The sequence below is a fragment of the Mastomys coucha genome, unplaced genomic scaffold, assembly GCF_008632895.1.
Source record: "Mastomys coucha isolate ucsf_1 unplaced genomic scaffold, UCSF_Mcou_1 pScaffold22, whole genome shotgun sequence".
Lineage (NCBI taxonomy): Eukaryota > Metazoa > Chordata > Mammalia > Rodentia > Muridae > Mastomys > Mastomys coucha.
Genome location: NW_022196905.1, coordinates 110,528,781 through 110,551,419, shown reverse-complemented (window position 1 = coordinate 110,551,419; position 22,639 = coordinate 110,528,781). Strand labels below are relative to the sequence as shown.

General features: G+C 44.4%; 1 protein-coding gene and 1 long non-coding RNA gene across 3 annotated transcripts in view; one reads left to right on the top strand and one right to left on the bottom strand.

Annotated features, from left to right (window-relative positions):
- Taok3 (TAO kinase 3) overlaps nt 1-22,639 on the bottom strand; it is a 165,469-nt gene that overhangs the window by 83,708 nt on the left and 59,122 nt on the right. Inside the window, exons 3-4 of one of the 2 annotated variants that reach the window (XM_031337622.1) lie at nt 12,324-12,422; nt 2,266-2,479 (exon numbers count right to left, since the gene is read on the bottom strand). In XM_031337622.1, coding sequence (XP_031193482.1) covers nt 2,266-2,385 — 120 coding nt within the window. In that variant the 5' untranslated portion in view covers nt 2,386-2,479; nt 12,324-12,422. Of the gene's footprint in view, nt 1-1,438; nt 1,547-2,265; nt 2,480-12,323; nt 12,423-22,639 lie in introns of those variants that run through there. The other variant, XM_031337623.1, reaches the window with a different exon arrangement.
- On the top strand, nt 1,137-2,354 carry LOC116068278. Its single transcript, XR_004109523.1, has 3 exons — nt 1,137-1,303; nt 1,389-1,477; nt 2,138-2,354. It is a non-coding gene; the product is annotated as an uncharacterized LOC116068278 (long non-coding RNA).

The window sequence follows — 22,639 nt, the reverse complement described above, 5'->3', positions numbered from 1 at the left end:
ACACAGACAGGTGTGAAACTGCAACTTAGCCACTCACCCATCCATCCTTCTGCGCATTTATCCACCCACCTGTCTATCTGTCCATCCATTCATCTATCCATCCATCCACCCACTCACCCAATCTCCTATATTTATTTCATTCCTACCATTGGCAGTCAGTGTATTAGTTCCTAGAAATACAGTGATGGATGAGATGTGCCAGGTGCTCTAAAGCAAGGGTGGTGGGTGCCTCCATCTACTGGGACCACAGTGGAAGACATGACTTAGGAGGGGAAGCCTTTCTGGAAAGGATGAGGTTTAAACTTAGTGCCCAAAGATGAACAGGAGTCAGCAGAGGAGGGCAGTGTTGAACATTTCAGCACAAAGGCTTGCACATGGTCCCGTGACAGTGACAGAAAGACTGAGAAAGGATAGGACAGAGCTTAGATGCTCCTCATTGGTGGCTATAGCAAGACTCTAGCTTAGATGAAGGACAGAAGAGAGGCTGCATGCATGCACTAAAGATAAATATGTGTATGTATATATATGTATGTATATATATGTGTGTATATAATTTATATAGAAAAATTTTATATATATATATATACATATATATATACATATATATATATAAAATTTTTCTAGCTCACTGATGCAAATGCAGTAGACAGAAACCAAGGGGGCAGTAAAGGGGACAGTAAGGTCTTGGATACCCCCTAGTGTGAGTAACAAGAGGAAGGACCATTGATCCAGAAGGCTGGTGTGACAGACATGATGAATAAATGTCAACAGGTATGATGACCAACGGGAAACTCTTCCTTTAGGCCCAGCCTATGTGTCCACAGTAGACAAAGGGGTGAAGTTTTTTTTGTTTTGTTTTATTGAGACGGGGTTTTGGCTTCAAACTAACAGAGAACTAACTGCCTGCCTCCCAAGTGCTGGGATTAAAGGTGAGGGACCATGAGGCTTGGCTCTTTTACTTTTTAAAAGTTTCTTATTAAAGCATTGAATTCCTCATGTTCTTAGGGGTCACACTTCTAGACACAGGCAATACAGAGTAATAATGGTCACTGTGAGCATCAAAGTGTTCTGGGCCCCTCTATGATGTCTCCAGTTGAGCATAGCAACAAGTGACATATTTAGTACCCACTGTACAAGTGACATATTTAGTACCCACTGTACACAGGGCATTGTGCTAGCATTTCTATGAGTCTTCTTCAACAAGGTGAACATGAGTCATGATGCCAGGAGTTAGCCCCTGGAGCCGGGCAACTACTGGGAAGGACAACTAAAGAAGAGCGGTACCTGGACAGCGGAGGCTGAGGTACCACATAACAGTGACTGTAAACAGGATTACGGAAGAAGGGGCCAGGGCTGACGCTTCACTCTACTCCTAACTTGTTTTATAGACCAATGCCCTTCAAGTCACACGAGTTACTCTGATGACGCAGACTCCTACCATTCCAGGTGGAAGAACGTTTCACAAGTCCAGCTCCAGGTGAATGGTCTTTGCCCCATCTCAGCCACTTCGAGGATTTGGAGTTAGGAATAGCCTTGTACTAGAAAGTAGTGACTTCTTGTGATTGTTAACAAATATCTCTACATAACTACTTATGTGTTCATCTATTTACCCATCCATCCATCCACCAATCCATCCATCCATCCATCCACCCACTCGCCCACCCACCCACCCGCCCATCCATCTGTCTGTGCATTTATCTACCCACCTGTCTGTCTGTCCATCTATTCATCCATCCACCCACACATCCAATCTCCTACATTTATTTCATTCCTACCATTGGCAGTCAGTGTATTAGTTCCTAGAAACACAGTGATGGATGAGATGGTCATACCCCTGCTTATCATGGTACAAATTATTTAGGGGAAGGGACATAATAACCAGCCACTCTTACACATAACTGTGTCACTGCCACTGTGCTAGAATACAACTACACATAAACAAAGAGTGTTAAGAGGTAAAGAGTTGAATGGTAAATACTGTTTTCTGAAGTAACACTTGAGCTGAAACACACAGAACCAACAAGCGGTACAAGGGTTTGGAGGGTTAGGGTTAGAGGAATAGAGAGTAGAGGCTGAAGGAGACAATGTCTCCAGAACATACAGGACTCAAATTTATCACTCTGCCTTACCACCCCAGGGATAGAGGCTAGCATTCTGGAACCAACTTCCACAGTGACCTCATCTCTATATGGAATATAAGCATGTTCTACAGCAGACAGCAGAACTCAGCCTTACTGAACCTACTCTAGGTGGGTGACCACTTACAAAGTACACGGCTCCGAAGCTCCCATGTCCAATTTCATGCAAATCAATAAAAAGCTCTTCAGGGTCATCCTTGAAGAACAGATCGGCAATCTCTGGGTCCTTCAGTACCCCTTTACGCATGGTGGCCGGTGTGGCAAGCACGATGCTTTTTGATGGCTCAGTCCTTTTGTCTCTCTCATTGACTACAACTTTTATTCTTATGAAACTTCAGTACCTGTAGAAAAATGAGATTTGCCATTCAGTTCTTTCTAACACACTTTTGATGATGATACAAGCACAAACCAATATTTAAAAGTATTTATTTAGGTCAACAAGATGGCTTGGCAGTTTGCTACTAAGGCCGATGACCTGAGTTTTCGTCAACAGAACCCACAAAGGCAAGAAATAACCAATCCCCGCAAGCCCTCTGACCCCCACATGTACACACTGGCATGCATAAACCCACCTGCCCCAAACAGATATAAAATGTAACAAAGAAGACCATCTTAAAACACAACACAGTGAAAGGACAAGAAAATCAAATTTTAAAATTGGCATAGGAATTAAATAAACCTTACTTTACAAAAATGAAGACTACAAGTGACTATGAAAATATGTTTTGAAGCTTGACATCTTCATCAGAAACAAAAATCAAACCCCATAGCCAAACAATTTTATGTTCACTAGGACAGGTATGAAAACAGACACTGGGAGCTGGGGAAAGGAGACTCTGAGCCCGCAGATAGGAATGCAGAGTGGTGCAGACAGCTTGGGAATGAGAGTTCATTAACAGACAGACAGACAAACAAACCCATCACCATCAACAAAAACCACCCACCAAACCCCAGAAGCTGAAGTTAGCATTGCCTCAGGAATTCACACCACGAGACTAGAGGGATGGTTCAGTGGTTAAGAACACATGCTGCTTGCACTTCCAAAGGACTGGAGTTCTCTTCCCAGCACCCTGTCACAGGGCTCACAACCACTCCAGCTCCAGGGAACCCTATTTTGCTTTTTCAAGCATACACACACGTGTACACACACATACATACACACACACACACACACACACACACACACACACACACAAGCTAAAAGGAAAAAAAAAGACTAATACTGCCAAGTACATTCTCAAGAGAAAGGAAAAGACATTCACATCAAAAACTCACACACGTTTCCAAGGGACATTATGCCTAATTGCCAGACAGCAGATATAACCCCACACTCGGCAACTGGTGAGTGAAAACAGTGTGGTCTACCCACACAATGGAATACAACAGCCATAGAGGGAAATAAAGGGCCAGGTATGGTGGTGTGTGCCCTTAGTCCCAGCAGTGTGGAAGCTGGTATACTGTGAGCTCAGTTACTCTTGGTTATACAGTGAGTTTGAGGGCAGTGTGGGCTTCATGAAACTGCCTCAAAAAGACAAAAATAAAAAGAAGAAAGTAATAGTCTATGTTCCAGTGTGAGTGGATCTTGTAACATTCTATACTCCAGTGTGAGTGGATCTTGTAAAAGTCTATGCTCCAGTGTTAGTAGATCTTGTAATAGTCATGCTCCAGTGTGAGTGGATCTTGTAAAAGTCTATGCTCCAGTGTTAGTGGATCTTGTAATAGTCATGCTCCAGTGTGAGTGGATCTTGTAAAAGTCTATGCTCCAGTGTTAGTGGATCTTGTAATAGTCATGCTCCAGTGTGAGTGGATCTTGCAAGCATTATGTTAAATGAACAAAGCCAGCCTGAGAGATGATTTCATGTACGTAGGATTCCCAGGAGGTGTGGCCAGGGACAAGTCAAGGAGGCAGCTGCCCCATGGGGATGGTAGAAACTCTAACATTGACTGAGGATATGTATGCCTATGTAAATCCTGAAGGGCAGAGCTGGTGGTCCCTGAGATGGGACAGAAAGGTCTGTGCTATGGCTGCCATGGGATGTTGTCTTTCAGCCAGAAGCTCATGTGACCAAGATGCCCTCTGACATCCTGTCTGTGCATTGACCTACCAGTTGGTACACAGATTCATTCTGTGTTGATTCTATTCTTTCCCTTAATTTTTGAAAAATATTGGGATGTTATTTTTCCTCTTTTAAATTTTTATTCTAAATAGCCTCTGCTGCACACATACAGCACTTATTTCTGTTTGAACTAATTATAGTATAGACTGTGTTTCTTCCTTGACCCCCTGACTAACCAGGTTACATATTTAGTAATTAGTCAATAAATCTGTTTTTCTTCAATATATGATATTCTAGATTGTTAAAAAGTCACCAGCTAAGGAAGCAAAGGTGACAATGTTGGTAGATATATTTCCTCTTGTGATATGACGGTTGGGTGTCAGTGTGCATAGCTTCACAAATTCAGTTTCCTTGAGTCATTAGCATATGTGGGTGACCAACTAAGTTATCCAGCCACTGGCTGGCTTCATTCCTTCATTTAGTAAGTATATACTGCATGCTTAGGATTGTCCCAGCATTGTGCTGGGCCTGGGGTTGGGGTCAGAAACTGTGTCCCTCTCTATCTTTATACTGGACTTTCGGTAAATGGAACAACAGACACCCAAAAAGAGAAATGTCTCTCAACATAACATAACATATAGAAGACTGGTCTGGCCTGGTTTTTGTTGTTGTTGTTGTTGTTGTTGTTTTGTTTTGTTTTTTTAAACTTACAAGTCAAAAGCCATGCCTTCTTAGGGAAAATAAATGTAGTTCCCTTAATATGGATGTGTGGGAAAGTTGGAAGCAGAAATAATGAAGCTGGTCTTAAGCCAAGGAAGAGCACAAAAAGCCTTTAAACCACATTAAGAAATCTAGCCTTTATGCTGTGCGGAACAGGGTGCCACCAAAGGCTCTGCACAGGAACGGGGTGCCACCAAAGGCTCTGCACAGGAACAGGGTGCCACCAAATGCTCTGCACAGGAACAGGGTGCCACCAAAGGCTCTGCACAGGAACAGGGTCTGCCTTGCCCACACGGCACCTGTTGTCCTGGGCAACGGTCCTGCTGATCTTCAGATACTGACCATCAAGTACAAAGCTGCCAAGTCAATACTGTTGGGAAAGTGTTTTAAATGGAGGCGCCTGTCGGTAAGGTAGCTGAGGGCACAGAGGGCAGCAGAAAGTGGGTCTCCTTCCGTGTTCTGAGAACAGAAGGAATCCGGGAGTAAACCAGGGAGGCCATGTACGACATGCATGACAGAGGATAGGATAGGAGATTCCCTTTCAGAAAAATGAAATTCAAGTGCTAAAGTGCATTTTGAATTTCTGAATACTTTGGCTTCGGTTAGGATTAAGCTAAGTTACTAACAATCATTTTTTTTTTTTTGAGAAAACAGAGCTTTTTCTGTCAAGTTACAGACCAAAATGATTATTTAAAGAAATAGATGTATAAATGTTAAAAAAGAGAGAGATCCTAAAAAAAAAAGAAAAAGAAAAAGAAAAAGAAAAAACCCTCCCAGAATAAATGATGAGCGAACATTTAATTACTAAGCACCACGGCAGAGCAGACACTGTACGCTAAATCAATAAGCTTGACTACCCATAATTAATAAGTTCAAAAATAGAATGAGGAGATTTCTGGTTCTAGCCAAGATGGAGAAACAGGCACTTGATTTATTTATTTTCCGTCATCTGAAACAATCAAAGCATCAGATGAAATACCCGTAGGATGGCAATTGAAGACAGTGGCTGGCAGGCAAAGGGCAAAAATCCCTGGCATACGAGAAGCAGAGGCAAGCCCCAGGAGCCCGGGGGTCCACCCAGGATAGCTACAGGGTGGAGCAGGTAGAGGCTGGTGGATCCTGTGATAGCGAGTGAGAACCATGAGAGTCTGAGGTAACTCTGGTGATAAAGAGTTCATGGAGCACAGCTGGAATAGAAGGGAACAGTCTAGAGGGTGTGGGGACCCCAGCAGCTTCCCCTCAAGTCTGTATTGTGAACTGGCAGTGAGGAAGCCATGTTAGCCCAAGATAGGGCCACCTGAATAGCTCACTCTGTAGCCCAAACTGGCCTTGAACTTGAGACAGTGCAAGGGCAGTGAACATGTGACTGGAGCCCTCGTGTTGACAGTCAGAGGGAGTAAGGAGCACGTAAAGCAGAGATGGACAGGTGTAAGAGATGCAAACTCAGCCTGCATCGGGAGAGAACAATACAATGTCTGGGATAAAAACACGCTGCATGGGGTGTAATGTGGAAAAAATTAGTGAGTATGTTTGAATGAATATATGAAACTCACATAAAAAATAGAAGAAAGATGAACAGAAGGAAGGAAGGGAGGAAGGAAGGAAGGAAGGGAGGGAGGGAGGAAGGGAGGGAGGGAGGAAGGGAGGGAGGAAGGGAGGGAGGGAGGAAGGGAGCAAGCACTCAGCCAGGGAAACCTCCAAGCAACCTGTATCTGACTAGCAGGCATCTGTAAAGGAGAGAAAGGATATGTAAGAGAGAGAGCACCAGGGAAGTGGCTCAGTGGTTAAGAGCATTGGGTCCTCTTAAGGGGATCCGGGTTCGATCCCCAGCACCTACATGCCTGTTCACAACTAGACTCTAGTTCCAGGGGATCTGATGCCCTCTTCTGGACTCTGTAGGCACCAGGCACGCACACAGTGCATACACACACATGCAGGCAAAACACTCATATACATAAAATAAAAAAGTAATAGAAAAAAATAAAATAAAAAATATTTCTTTGAAGAAATAATGTGAGGAGCATTTACAAATCTGGTGAGAATTAGAAACTCTGGGATTTTTAGCTGTCTATAAAAAGTCAGGAACAAGACACATGAAGGAAATTACAGCAAGCATATTACAAAAAAAGTGTTCAAAATGTGTGGTAAGGGGCTGGAGAAATGACTCGGATTAAGAGCACTGGTTGTACTTCCAGAGGACCAGGGTTCAATTCCTAGCATTCACCAGGTAGCTCACAACCACAAGTAACTCCAATTCTAGGGAATCCAACAACCTCTTTTGACCTCCATGGGAACCTATGCACCGGGCACTCAAACAGTATACAGACATACTTGCAGGCAACCCCTCCCAATATAGAAATAAATATTAAAAACAAATTGATCAAGTTATAAAAGAAGAGTGATGGCTAATCTCAACCATCAATGGGACAGGTTCCAGATCTCCTGGGAGATGGGGCCTTGAGGTATTCCTGGTGAGATTATCTTTACTAGATTAACTGAGGTGTGAGGACCACCCGCTGTGGGCAGAACCATTCCCTGGGCTGGGATCCTGGGCTGGAAGTGAGCTAAGCATGAGCTCCATCCCTGTTCTTGACTTCCCTGCCCCCTATACCCTACAGCCTTGAACTGTGAGCCAGAATGCACCTTCTCTCCCTGGAGTTGCCTTTTGTCAGGATATTTTATCACAGCAACAGAGGATCGAGACAAACAGTCCAGGGATAAAGGAGACATTTTTTGTAAAGGAAGCAGGAGAAAGGAGACAGCAGACTCAGCAGACTCCTGGTCATAAATATTATAATCGAGAAGACAGTAGAACACCTTTCTTAAAGTGCCAAAAGAAAAAAAGAAAAAAAAGCCAAATTCAAAGTTCTATAGCCCATCAAGGTGCCTTCACCTCTGAAGAGTGAAGGCAGAATAAAGGCTTCAGAATGCAGGTGAAGCTGAAGGAATGTGGGGCCTTGCTGCTCACACTATGGGGATGCTGAGGGGGGTCCTTCAGACAGGAGGGAAGCCACATTAGAGAGGAGTGTGCAAAGGATTGAAGGGAATGTAAGAGGGAGCTGGGTGGTGAGCTACGTGAGGTTCCCATTGTGTAGATGTCTTTACCAGACAGTTGATCATTCACCCCAACCTCACAATGCAGTGTGAGCTGTGAAGAGTGTGGCAGCTCAAAGTCTGGAGGAAGAGAACCTGGAGTATGTTATAAAGACGCTAGGCTGAAAATGTATGGCAATAGCATCATTTCAGCACAAGCCACATGGATGCACAAATCATATATAAACATGCATGCACACACATATATACATGCTTCAAATAGGGAGACCTAGATGAGCTCAGAGTCAAGGGACACAAAAGGATATAAGTCTGCTCTAGAGTGAACAAAATTCACTGTTACCATGAGCAGATTTCAAAGCAGGTTACTACTGACAGTGAAGGGCATTGATGATGATATTGATAATGCTATGGAATGGATCCATTAGAGAACATAATGATACTTCTGAACAGGGCCTTAACGTATGTGGTTAAACACTAACTTAATGGGGTATATAGGTTAAGATGCCTTGTTTACATGTTTGAAACTGTTGAAGAATAACTATATTCTATATTAAAAAATAATTAAAAATTAAAATAATTTTTAAAAGAAAATTATGGAGCTGGAGAGATGGCTCAGTGGTTAAGAGCCTGCTGTTCTACCAGAGGACCTCTGTTCAGTTTCCAGCACACATATGATAACTTATATCCATTTGTAACTCCCAATTCTGGGGGATCTGATGCTCTCTCCTGACCTCTGTGGGTACCAGGCACACACATGGCACCCAGGTACACATGCAGGCAAAACATCCACACACATTAAAAAAAAATCTTAAAAATATAATCCCTGGGTTGAAGAGCAAATGGAGATATAAATATAAGAACTCACTTTGAGTGAACTGAAAATGAATGCAAGTCCAGCTGGGCGGGGTGGGGCAAGGGCAGGGGGCATGGCCTGTGACCTGAGTGCCTGCGCTTCTGAAATGGGGGGGAGGTGGGGGGGTAGGGGTGGGAGCAGGGGTCATTGTGAATTTGACACTAGCCTGCGCTACAGAGTAAGACTTTGTCTCAAAAGAGAAGCAATCAAATAAATGTAAAGGGAAAAGCAAAGGCAGGCACAATGTATCCAAATTGTATCACCCTGCTGACCTTACAGGGAATAGAAGGCATAGAAAGTAAGGCGAGTTCAAGTCAGTGACCTCAGCTTGCATTGTGTGTTTATTTCTTTAAAAAGCCACTTTTTATGTAAATGAGCAGAGGAAATAATGAAGGTTAAAGAGAAACATCACTGAAATAAAAAAGATAGGGGCCGGGCAGTGGTGGTGCATGTCTTTAATCCCAGCACTTGGCAGGCGGATTTCTGAGTTCAAGGCCAGCCTGGTCTACAGAGTGAGTTTCAGGACAGCCAGGGCTACACAGAGAAACCAAAAAAAAAAAAAGAAGAAGAAGAAAGAAAGAAAAATGAAAAATAAAAAACAACAAAAGCAAAGTTCTTTTAGAAAAAGAACTGAATTTATTAATCTCATGTCAAATTGATTTGTTTTGTTAATTAAAAAAAAAAGACAGAAGAAACAAATGACTAATCAGGAAGGCGAGAGGAGACATCAGCACAGCTTCTCCGGCACTGGGGAACAAGAAACAACATTGTACAAAGAAAGGACTTGGAAGAAATGGTCAGCTACTTCAGAAGACACAATCACTGGTCACGAAAGAAATGATCTGAAGTAAAATAACTAAAATTTGGGCTGGTACGATGGCTCAGTGTATAAAGATGCTTGCCCCTAACCTGAGGTTAATTCCTCCAAGCCATATGGTGGAAGACTAGAAACAACTCATGAAGTCAATCTTTGACCTCCACATGTGCACTGTGGCATGCTGGTCAGCCTCTGACCTCCATACATGCACTATGGTGCATGGACAACTTCATGAGTTAGTCCAGAAACACACATGGAAAAATAAATATAACAGCTTATTTTAAACATTGAAATATAAGATTTTCCCCACAAATAAACATCCAGGCTTCACCAGCAACTCTAGCCCATATATGAGGGAGAATCACATCCAGACTACACGACTGCCCCAGAAAAGAGTAAAAGTATTATCATTCAGAACAGAAATGAAGGCTGTACTACCCTCAGGTCAGAAACAATGGTGCAGTCCTCAGAAAGTAGAATCTACATTAGACTTCATCCAAATTAGACATGTCTGAGGTTCTAGAGACTCATTACAGCATGAAAAACCACATAAAAGCCTGTGCAAAAGTATAGCTCACTTGCAAACAAATTATAAAAACTTCTCAAAACCTACTAGCAATTCAAGTTTTATTTATTTATTTATTTATTTATTTTATTTTATGTGTATGAGTACACTGTAGCTGTACAGATGGCCGTGAGCCATCATGGGTGTAGCTGCTGGGAATTGAACTCAGGACCTCTGCTGCTGCGCTCGCTCTGGCCTGCTCGCTCCAGCATAATTTGCTGTAACTATCTTCAGACACACCAGAAGAGGGCGTCAGATCTCATTACGGGTGGTTGTGAGCCACAATGTGGTTGCTGGGATCCAAACTCAGGACCTTCAGAAGAGCAGTCAGTGCTCTTACCCGCTGAGCCATCTCGCCAGCCCTCAAGTTTTATTTTTTATTTTGTTTTATGTGTGTGGGTGTTCTGTCCATAAGTATATCTGTGTACCATGTTCATGCCTGGTGCCTGAAGAGGCCAGAAGAGGGCATTTGATCCCCGGGAGCTAGAGTTACAGGTGGTTGTGAGCCAGCATCTGGCTGCTGGGAACTGAACCCAGGTCTTCTGCAAGAGTGGCCAGTGCTCTTAGCTTTTGTTTTGTTTTGTTTTGTTTTGAGACAGGGTTTCTCTGTGTAGCCTCGGCTGTCCTGGAACTCACTCTGTAGACCAGGCTGGCCTCGAACTTAGAAATCCACCTGCCTCTGCTTCCCAAGTGCTAGGATTAAAGGCGTGTGCCATCACTGCCCGGTTGCTCTTAACTTTTGAAACATCTCTCCAGCCCCCACCATTCATTTTTTTAAAAATGTGTGAAAGATTGGAGTGAGTACCTCTTACCAAGGAAGATGTCTGTACTGGCTGGTTTTGTGTGCCAACTTGACACAGGCTGGAGTTATCACAGAGAAGGGAGCTTCAGTTGGGGAAATGCCTCCATGAGACCCAGCTGTGGGGCATTTTCTCAATTAGTGAACAAGGGAGTAGGGCCCCTTGTGGGTGGTGCCATCCCTGGGCTGGAAGTCTTGGGTTCTATAAGTAGGCTGAGCAAGCCAGGAAAAGCAAGCCAGTAAGGAACATCTCTCCATGGCCTCTGCATCAGCTCTTGCTTCCTGACCTGCTTGAGTTCCAGTCTTGACTTCCTCTGGTGATCAACAGCAATGTGGATGTGTAAGCTGAATAAACCTTTTCCTCCCCAACTTGCTTCTTGGTCATGATGTTTGTGCAGGAATAGAAACCCTGACTAAGACAATGTCTAAGTGGCCAATGACAGGTCCTACGCAGTAACTCCTCAGACACACAAACCTAACCATGAGATACTGCCTCACACACACTGAAATGGCTACCACAGAAAACCTCATCAGACCAGGCATGATGAGGATGGGGCGACTGGTCCCTAGCGACGATGACATGTATGTGTGCTGTGTGTGTGTGTTTATGTGCATACATGTTCATGTGGGTGGGCATGTGCTTGTCCACGTATGCACATGTAGAAGCAGGAGGTGAAGCAAAGGTCTTCTCCTCAACTGCTTCTCCATCTCACTTTCTGAGACACGGCCTCATACTGAATCCAGACCTCATCAGTTCAGTGAGGCTGGCTGGCTAGGGAGCCCCAGGGTGCCTCTTGTGTCGATCTCCACAGTGCTGGGATTATAGGTCTGTGCCACCACACCAGGCTTTTTATGTGGGTTCTGGGGGAGGGGGGAGAATCAAAGTGAGGACTTCACATTTTTAATGCAAACAAAATGCCAACTGAGCCATCTCTCAGGCCTAAAAATCCCACACTTTCAATAATACAACATTTTAAAAACATTTATTTATTTCATTTTGTAAATTGTGTGTAAATTGTGGATTTGTCCATGTGGGTGCAGTGCCAGTGAAGTCCAGAAGAGGGCACCAAGCCTCCTGGAGCTGGAATGACAGGTAGTTGGGAGCTGTCCTATGTGGTGCTGGGAACAGAGCTTAGGTCTTCTGCAAGGACAGCTTGTATTCTTAACTCCAGCCATCTCTCCATCCATATATGCCCTACTTTCTTATTTATGTGTTTATATTCTTACAAAGGTAGCAAAATCTCACCACAGAAAGCCCAGAAAACACAACTTATTCCTGTAAAATAGGAGGCAGCTGCTTCAGAGAGCCTTGCACAGTACCTTTTGATGTACGGCACAGATCCCACGGAATGGCTCCGGGGCATTGTAGCAGCAGACTCTCTTCACTTACAATCCCGGTCTTCCACACTTAGGATGCACCTGTGGACAGAAGGGTAACATCTATAACTATAGGAGAATAGAGAGGGGAAAAATAATTAGAGCTGAATGTGGTAGCTGACAGTTGTAGTCGCAGTGACTCTGAGTGGGTAGGGACTGGGAATGGCTGGAGCCCAGGCATCTGAAACCTAATGAGACTTTTATCTCTTGATAAAATCAAATCAACAACTAATGATGTAGTAGACTTAAATATGCAAAATAATAATATAAAGCATTTATTTATTGTCAAGCATGGATGATAAATATAAAAGATCCAACTTTCGCCATGGGCTTCTCATGAGATGAGCATGTCAGTAGACTCAGAAGCTACACAGAGGAGGCCGCAGATCTGTAGGTATTAACTCGAAATGACCCACTAGCTGCTGAAAGACATGGCTTGGCAGTTAAGAGTGGTAGACCCTTCCAGAGGGCTCTAGGTCGGCTCCCAGCACCCATGTGGTAGCTCCAAACTGTCTCTCACTCTAGTTCCAGGGGATATGGCACCCTCTTCTGGCCTCCATGGGCACTACACACACGGTGCACAGACATGCATCCAGGCAAACACCCGTACACATAAAATAAGAAGAAATAAAACTCAAAGAAAGGAAATGAAAAACTGTAACAATTAATAAATATATAAATAAACTATAGAAGAGAAGAACAAGAAACCTTATGCACCTTATGTGACACTAACCCAACAGCACATGGTGATCAATGTTGCCAACTCTCAGTGACCTCAGTTGTTTCTCCCACAGTTGTGAGAGACACTGTTCCAACACCTCCCTTTCCAGGCTCACCCTTAACCATCTCCCACATTTCCATGTTAACTATTAGTTTTATATTATTAAAGCAATACATGACTAATGTGAGACTAATGTGGACACAGATTTAGAACCTTTTTTTTTTTTAAAAAAAAAAAAATTCCCAACTCAGGGGCTGGAGAGATAATCACCCTAGAACATGCACTAAAAACAACAAAGCAAAATAAACCTGGATGTGGTGGTGGGTTTTTAGTGTCAATGCTGAGGCGGCTGAGGCAAGTGAATGCCTGTGAGTTGCTGGCCAGCCAGCTTAGCTGAATTGGTGAGCCCTCACTCCTTAAGGGACTCAAAAACAAAGTGGTCAGCTGTGAAATGTTACCCACATTTGTTCTCTGGCTTCCACACACACCCAACCCACCGCAAAGACTTGTACACAGCATTCAGAGTTCCTATTAACAATTGGCTTTCCTTTCTCCATATCTATACTTGCTTCTTCATGCCTGCACTTTTGACATGTAGCTGACACCTGCATAGAATATCATCTTCAAACTTGTCTATGCCATTACCAAGCACTGTCCTCAGAGAGTGGCTAGTGACTGCTCAGGGTCAGTCTCAGAGGATGGTCCCTGACACTCATCACCAGCATCCAGCACTGGAGACAGAGGCTTCACAGTGCTCAGTTCTGGGTGTCCGAACTCATGTCCTCATACTCATGTGAGAAATGCTCTACCGGCTAAGCCATCTCCCAGCCTATGTGTGTTTTGGAGTACGTTTTTGTTTTGTTGACATGGTGGGGGGGTGCGGGGATGGGTCTCACTGTGTAGCCCTAGCTGGCCTGGAACTCCCTATGTAGACCAGGTTGGCCTCAAACTAGCAGAGTTGCCTGTCTTTGCATCCTGAGTGCTGAGATTAAAGTTGTGAACCACCACAGCTGGCCTGGGGCCTTGCAGGAATTCAAATAAACTAGAAGTAATGTCTCAACTTCCACCTCTGTTCTTCCCTCTCGAGGGATATCTTGTGTCTTCTTTCACGAACCATAGTTTCATGATTCCAGTTATTCCCTCTAATTTAGTTTTTGTTTGTTTGTCTTTTTCAAGACAGGGTTTCTCTGTGTAGCCTGCAGTGGTCTAGAACTGTGTAGACCAGCTGGCTTCAAACTCAGAGATCCTCCTGAGAGCTGCTGGGATTAAAGGCGTGGCCACCAACGCTCTGCTATTTCCTCTGATTCGTTCTGTAGCTTGTTTTAGATTAGTTAGAGCCTGCCTGCATTCTGCACCAGATTTCATTTAATCACTAAACCATCAGTAACTCCATGGCTATGCGATGCCCTCCTGCTAATCTAGTCTGATGACAGCCGCCAGGAACTGAGAGCTAGTGAATAAAACTAATGTGAGTGTGTGGACATGTGTGTGTGTGCATATGCATGTGGAAGCCAGAGGTTGCTCGCTGTCAGGTGTCTCGATCACTTTATACCCATCCATCCATCCATCCATCCATCCATCCATCCATCCATCCATCAATCCATCCATCCATGTATGTATGTATGTATGCATGCATCTATCTATCTATCTATCTATCTATCTATCTATCTATCTATCTATCTATCTATCTACCTACCTACCTACTTACCTACCTACCTACCTACCTACCTATCTGTCGAGACAGGGTTTCACATGCCCCTGGGGCTCACAGATGGGGCATGGCTGGGTAGCCACTGAGCTCCATGGATCCCGTCTTCCTCCCCAGTACAATGGGGTTACTTGCACACACTACCACTCCTGGCCTTTTCTGTAGGTACACACAAGCCCTTTCCTGACTAAGCCACCTCTCTAGACCCAGCCTATAATTTTAACTCTTTGCTTCAGCTCTAAATAAACAGATAAACACAGTCTGGAGTGTCTGGCATGTCCTCAGAAAAAGGTATACGTTTGAGTTCACTTCTTAGTTGAACTATGTGTCCTCAAGTTATCACTATAGAAAAACTGCTTCATTGAAATATAATTCCCATATCTAATCTGCTTACAGAAGCTCAGTGGGTTTTAGTGTTTTCCCAGGTGATGTGCAACCACCACAATGCTGTTCTTAGACTACTTGCACGACAAGGGAAACCCATAGCCTTTGCCTTCTCACCCTCCACACTAGGCAAACACCAACTAGCTTGAGAGTTCATGAGAACAGCCTCATAGAACATGTGCCATACAACATGTGTTCTCTTGGGGCTGGTTTCTTTCATGTGGTATAGGCCAGCACATAGCATGAATCAGTATCTCATGTCTGGGACAATGCCACGTAATGTTCCATTGTGAGAATATATGACAGGTTGCCTGTCAGCAGCTCAGCTGACTGACATGTGAGGGCATGTCTACCTGTCAGCTGCTGTGGAGAATGGCGTTGCAGCCATCTCTGTCCACATTTCTGAGTGGATATACCCAGGGCTAGACTGGCTGGACTCTCTGGAGTATATACCCAGGGCTAGACTATCTGGGCTCTCTGGAATATATACCCAGGGCTAGACAAACTGGGCTCCCTGGAATATATACCCAGGGCTAGACTGGCTGGGCTCTCTGAAGTATATACCCAGGGCTAGACTGGTTGAGCTCTCTGGAGTATATACCTGGGGCTAGACTAGCTGGGCTCTCTGGCTTTGGTAAACAGCTCATCATTCTGTGCCAGTCTCCTCTTGTCCAGCTCAGAACCAAACATGAGAATCCAGATCCACACTCCTCTCCAAACAGGACTGGGACTATTTTTCCCTGGGGGGATTTCATTCTGAGTATTTGCTGAAGTGACACGCATAAAATGTCCTTTCATCTCAGCCTCTGTGACCATAAATGTCACATGGACAGCAATGGCTAAGAATTGTGCCAAGAATGTTGCCTTTCAGACCATGGGAACTTGGGTCAACCAAACCATCTGGCTAGCTTAGAGTAGCTCGCATCAGCTACAGCAACTGAAATAACATCATTTACTCTTGTTCCTCAGAGATGGAAGCCTTCCAACAATGGGAAGAGAGTCACGGACTTGTTCTCAGATCTTGTGGAAAAAGAAGAAACAGAGAAATGGAGACAAGACGCACAGTCTTTAGGACTCCCAGAAATGGAGACTAGATGCAGTCTCTATGACCCCAGGGGATGGTTTCCTGAGGCTCTCTACTGCTTTGCCATGTTTTAATCACACTACTTCCCTGACAAACCAGGAGCCAGTGAAGCCAAAACCCCACAGTACTTCAGCATCAAGGAAGGGAGGAAGAGTCAGAAAGCTTGCTGTTGGAAAAGCACCCAACTTCCTTCTTCTCCTCTTCCTCTCCCTGCCCTCTCCTTCTCTCCGGAGTCTCAGGAACTTAATTGTTACCTCAAACCCGCAGAGAGATATTTTCTCTAAACTAAACTTCAGAATTCCTCACTTCCTAGCCCAGAGAGCTTCCCCTGAACCACATGCCCAGGTCAAAGTTCGGAGCAACCCAAGTTGTTATGTTTTGGAAGGCAATCCAAAAATGTTTAGTGTCCCATGAGTTTGGGTTCTTGTCTCCCAAGGATCTCCTAACACCTGGTATATACTCATATTTGGTACTTCAACCAACAGAGTGGAGAAATTGGGGGACACCTTTAAGGAAAGAATACAGGGCCAGAGAAGTGGCTCAGTGGCTAAGAGCAGGTGCTACTCTTGCAGAGGACCTGGGTTTGGTTTTCAGCACCCACATCAGGTGCTTCACAACTGCCTCTAACTCTAGCTCCAGGGGATCATAAGCCTTTCGCATGTACATATTGACATTCAGATGTATCTATATAAATAATTTTAAATGAACATTTTAAAAAGAATATAAAATTCTCACACAAATATATGCCTAGAGGGCTTGGGATTGGGCAGCCAAAATACTTGCCAAGTTCAAGTGCATGCATACAAGGTCCAGGGATCATCCTTTAGTGCAGCACAAGAGAAAATATGGGGATGTAGCTAGAGGGCCTTGAGGGAGACCAGCAACTCAGGGTCCATATTGAAGCTAGCCTTCTAAAAATAGCTGCTATTCGGGGCTGGCGAGATGGCTCAGTGGGTAAGAACACTGACTGTTCTTCTGAAGGTCCTGAGTTCGGATCCCAGCAACCACATGGTGGCTCACAACCACCCGGAATGAGATCTGATGCCCTCTTCTGGTGTGTCTGAAGACAGCTACAGTGAATTACACTGGAGCGAGCTGGGCCGGAATGAGGGGGGCTGGCAGAGGTCCTGAGTTCAATTCCCAGCAGCCACATACATGATGGCTCATGGCCATCTGTACAGCTACAGTGTACTCATACACATAAAATAAATAAAATAAATCTTTAAAAAAATAGCTGCTATTCATCGCTTGCTCTTAGAGGGGACAAGGCTTCTGAGGGCTGGAGGGCTGGGCATCAGAGACAGGGTCAAGCATCAGAGGGTGGGTGGGGCATCAGAGGGAGGGTCAGATATCAGAGGTTGGAATGGGATATCAGCGGCCAGGCCAGGGCATCAAAGGCCAAGCTAGGGCATCAGAAAGACGGTTGGGCATCAGGGGGTGGGCTGAGTCATTTATTAATTATTGGACAGTAGTAAAAACAAGTTCAAACAGGAGTCAGGGCTCTTTGAAAGCTGGAACTAGTACAGTATGGGTCACCATGTCCCATGCCTACCATTTAGCCTACACACAGATTTGACAAGAGGCATCTGCTAAGAAAGTCACAGAAAACTTGGTCGGCTAGCTGCTGTGCCTGTCCGCCACTGCTGTTACTCTGAGGTAAGAAAACTGCTTTTTATGGCACTTATATTTTGACAATGAAACTAGACAACAGTTAACTTTTATACCACCAAGATCAAATAGCCCTGGGCGCTCATGGGTCACAGCATTTGAGAGCCCAGAAGGGACGCGGCAGTCACCTGAGCACCACCTCACAAGTGTGGCACGAGTGTCTGAGTTTATTGATTTATCATAATAAAGATAACCGTTAGCCTACTCCTGAGTGAACTGATGTTAAATTATATGACAAAGATTCTTCCTGTCCCTTCTTAAGACTAAGATCTATGTCTCTGTCTCAAAAGAAGAAAAAACCAAAACTATCAGTTGCTCTGTTTGATTGCATTGGTAGACAGAGGGCAGAAGCCAGGTTCCTTTGAGCTCTTAACTTTACATGTTTTTGTTTTGTGTGTATGGATCTTTTGCCTGTGTGCTCGTCTATGTATGATGTGTACAGCTACTGTCAGTGGAGGTCAGAAGACGATCAGATTCCCAGAAACTGAAGTCACAGATGGTTTTGAACTACAGTGTGGGTGCTGAGAATCAGGCCTGGGTCCTCTGGAAGGGTAGCAAGTACTCTAACTACTGAGCCACCCCTCCATCCTGGATCCCTTAACTTGGACATTGAGCAACTGTGTACTGTCTGCTATTCTGATGGGAGGCCAGAAACTTGAGATCAATGTTATATCTAGCTTAGAAAGTGAACACTACTCTATGTGGGGCTTGGCGGGTCAGAGGTTAAGAGCACATGCTTGACTTTCAGTACCCATATCAAGTGGCTCACAACCTCTAACTCCAGTTCTCTGGGATCTGATGCCCTCTTCTGGCCTCTCTGGGCACTGCACTCATGGGATGCACAGACAGACACACATAAATAAAATTAAAATATTTAAGACCGAGAGAGGGAAAACAGAAAGCTGGTGATAATGTAATAGAACAAGGGGGGCATATTCTAGCCCCAGCAAGCAGCAGAAATCTGCAGCTTTGGCCACGTGGCTCTGGCTTTAGAGTGAAAAATAGAAGGGACTAATGGGACAATTGATGCTGGTTAGCTGGAGCTAAGAAATTAGCAGTGATTAAGAGACCAGCATCATTGAGGTGAAATCTTCTGGCTAGTGTTTTCTGAGAGCACAAAGAAGCTGTGTTCCAGAGACAACTAAGGTTGTACCTCCTGTAGCAGTTGTACTTGGTAATGTGTAAGAGTCACCCAGGAGGTACTAGTTTTAAAGACCTAAAGGGGTCAGGAACTACAGCTGAGGCTTGGCACTGTGAGAGGCCATAGAAGGCCATTGGTGAAGATGCAGCCTCAGTTATAGTTGATGGCCCAGGACTGAAGGGGTCAGGCAAAGGATTTGAGGTTTGGCACCATGAAGAGCCTATGAGAGGCTATTGATGAAGCTTAGTTGCAGGGGAAGACCCCCGCATATTGGAGATGCCAGTATCGTGGGGTGATCACCAAGAACAGCAGCCACAGTGGAGTGGACCAACCTGGCCTTCTAGTGCTCCAGAGGGCAGACCTGGAGAAGTGATGCCAGCCCTTTGGAGGAACTCAGAAGACCATGTGGGGATCCCAGACATTGAAACAAGAAGCTGTAACATTGAAGCTGCCTTGGAGACCCCAAGATTTTCCAGATGCCAGAGCCATAGGATATCTCCTGAGGAAAGCTGCTAACAGGAAGTGGAACCAGCCCAGGAGAAAGAAGTTTGTTGCAGTCAACAAAGATGAAAAAGAAGTTAGAGATCTGAAGACCGCTTTAACATCAGCCATGGAGATGTAGAGTTTGGAGTTTGCCCAGCTGGTTTCATATATATACATATATAATATTTTTGTTTGTTTTTTGTTTTTTGAGACAGGGTTTTTCTGAATAGCCCTGGCTGTCCTAGAACTCGCTCTGTAGACCAGGCTGGCCTCAAACTCAGAAATCCGCCTGCCTCTGCCTCCCAAGTGCTTGGATTAAAGGCTGTGTGCCATCACTGCCTGGCCTGATTTCCTATCTTGATTCGGGGATTACAGTTAAGTGATGAGATGAATCTCAGAAGGTTGCTTGAACTTTGGACTTTTGACATTGTTGATACTGCTATAGACTATGGGACGTTGGAAGTTGGACTAAATGTACTTTTTAAATTATGCTATGGCTAGATATGGCCCCCATAGACTCACATGTTTGAACAAGCTTATGGGGGCTAAAGAGTGATGTCATGGTTTGAATATGTTTGGTTCAGGGAGTGGCCCTACTTGGAGGTGTGGCCTTGTTGGAATAGGTGTTTCACTTTGGACATGGGCTTAAAGACCCTCATCCTAGATGCCTGGAAGCCAGTATTCTGCTAGCCTTCAGATGAAGATGTAGAACTCTCAGCTCTGCCTGCACTCTGCCTGCCTGGACACTGTCATGTTCCTGCCTTGATGGTAATGGACTGAACCTCTGAACCTGTAACCTGTAACCTGTTGTCCTTATAAGAAAAAAAAATATTTAAGACCAGTGCAAAAATGGTGCTTATCTGGCTTTATAAATTCCAAATTAGTCTAATAGATTGGACCAAACTGTGTGACATAATGATATATAACTATCTAGCTATCAAATACATGATATGAACCAAACACATAATATAAATGCTTTAAATGATCACAAAATATAATAATAATATATCCTGTGTTCCTCAAACTTGATTAATATTCATCTTGTTGATACAACATTGATAATGTTGACTAACATTATCAACAATTTTTACAGAATCCTAATTCTTTTTAAAGCTTGTTTTTGGTTATTTGCTTAATTTATCACACACTGATTTATTCACTCAGCAAGCATACTAAATGTCACCTGTGTGCCCAGCACTGAGCGAGCTTTAGGCTCTTTGTACCCCAAGACAGCCTATCCTCTAGTACATAGTACCATAAACATGTGTGCGCAGGTGCATGTGTTGGTGGGCAGCTTGCATGCTGGGGCAGTGCAGGATGTCAGGTAGCCTCTGTCACTCTCTGCACCAGGGCCCTGAGACACAGTCTCTCACTGGCCAGCAAACTCTCAGGACCCTCCTGTCTCCAACACACAATGCTGGGGTAATTGGCACACAAAGTTTCAACCAGTGTTTTATGTGGGTGGTGGGGATTTGAACTTTGGTCTGCATGCTTTCAGAGCAAGTGCTCCGACCCACTGAGCTGTCTTCCCAGCTCTGGTGCCTGATTTCTTGACCTGTGGGCTATGCTGCCAGGATGAGACTATGTACTGAATGTGGAGGTCATAGAAAAGTCTGTCAATAGTAAAGGGAGGTTTCTGTGCTTCACTGACCAGAGATTAGTTCAACCTCAAACGCTAATGATGCCGGGTGTCTCTGACAGCCCTTAGTGTGCACCTGGCAGTGCACTTGGGCTCCTGAACACAGAAATGTGCACTGTGATCTGTGCCTACCGGCGTACCATAAAGGCTGATAGGCACTTCTGGGAATGCCTGGGCTCAGACTCAAGACTGACACATTACAAACTGCAGTGTCTTTATGGGTACACAGAGTTTTCTACTCTTAGAGAAGCTGCTGAAAGACATGAAACACAGACATCTTAACATCCTCCCGCCCTCATGCCTGTAGTATGAAACTAAAAACTTCAGTGCATGTTCAAGGTACTGTGCTGGAGCATAGGCTATCTCAGGGTACAGAGAACATAAAGCCTTGTTCAGTGCTGGACACGCAGGCAACATTTAGTGTGCTTGCTGAGTGAATGAATCAATGTATGATCAATTAAGCAAATAACCAAAAAAAAAAAAAAAAAAGCTTTATATATATGGGCCTGGGGCTAGAGAGATGGTTCAACAATTAAGAACTCATGTTGCAGAAGAGACCTGGGTTCAATTCCCGGGACCCACATGGAGCTTCTTGACCATCTGTAACTCCAGTCCTAGGAGATCAATGCCCTGTTTTGTTCTCTTCAAGCATTTAGTACACGTGTGATACACATCCCTACCTGTAGGCTAAACACTCATGCACATAAAATAATTTTTAAAATTAAAACAATAAGCCCTAAATTTTATTACTAGTATCCCATCATTTACACGCCTCACTTGTTGACCTGAGGAAGTCATGTTTAGCATTCTGACTGCCTACTCAAGGGGAAGAATATACTTAGCATTCATCCAGCTCGCCAAGAATCCAGCTCTGGCGTGCTCCTCAGCCATTTCTTCCCTCCACGTAGTGCAGCTGCTCTGTCTCCCTATCTGGTCCAGACTGCCCTAGTCTCACTCTGCTCCATCATTGACCTTCACACCTGACCTCTTTGTGCTGTGTGTTCTTCTCGGGTACCCATGTAGAGTTCTTAACTCCATCCAGCTAGGAACCCTTATCTTTCTCAGCAACAGGCTTGATCCCTCTCAGCTCTGGGTTTTCATTTGCTGAACGAGCTTCTCCCTTGTCACCTGCTCCTATAGCCCACAGCTACCTCAGGCCCCATGTCTTCTGGGATATACAAGGCTCTCCGTTCCTTACTGGGCTACTCCCTGTTATGTGCATCCAGATTCATGGAGCCTCCTACCCTCCCTGCTCCCATCTCCTGCTATTCCAAACTAATCCTTACAATAAACATTTTAACTGGGTCTCGTTGCCAAAATGACCTATGGACAATGAGAAGATATCATAAATACAGAAAGAGAAAAAGAAAAGGCACACGTTCCCAGCACCACTGAAGATAGGTCTGTATTCTTCTAATCTTTTCTATAACA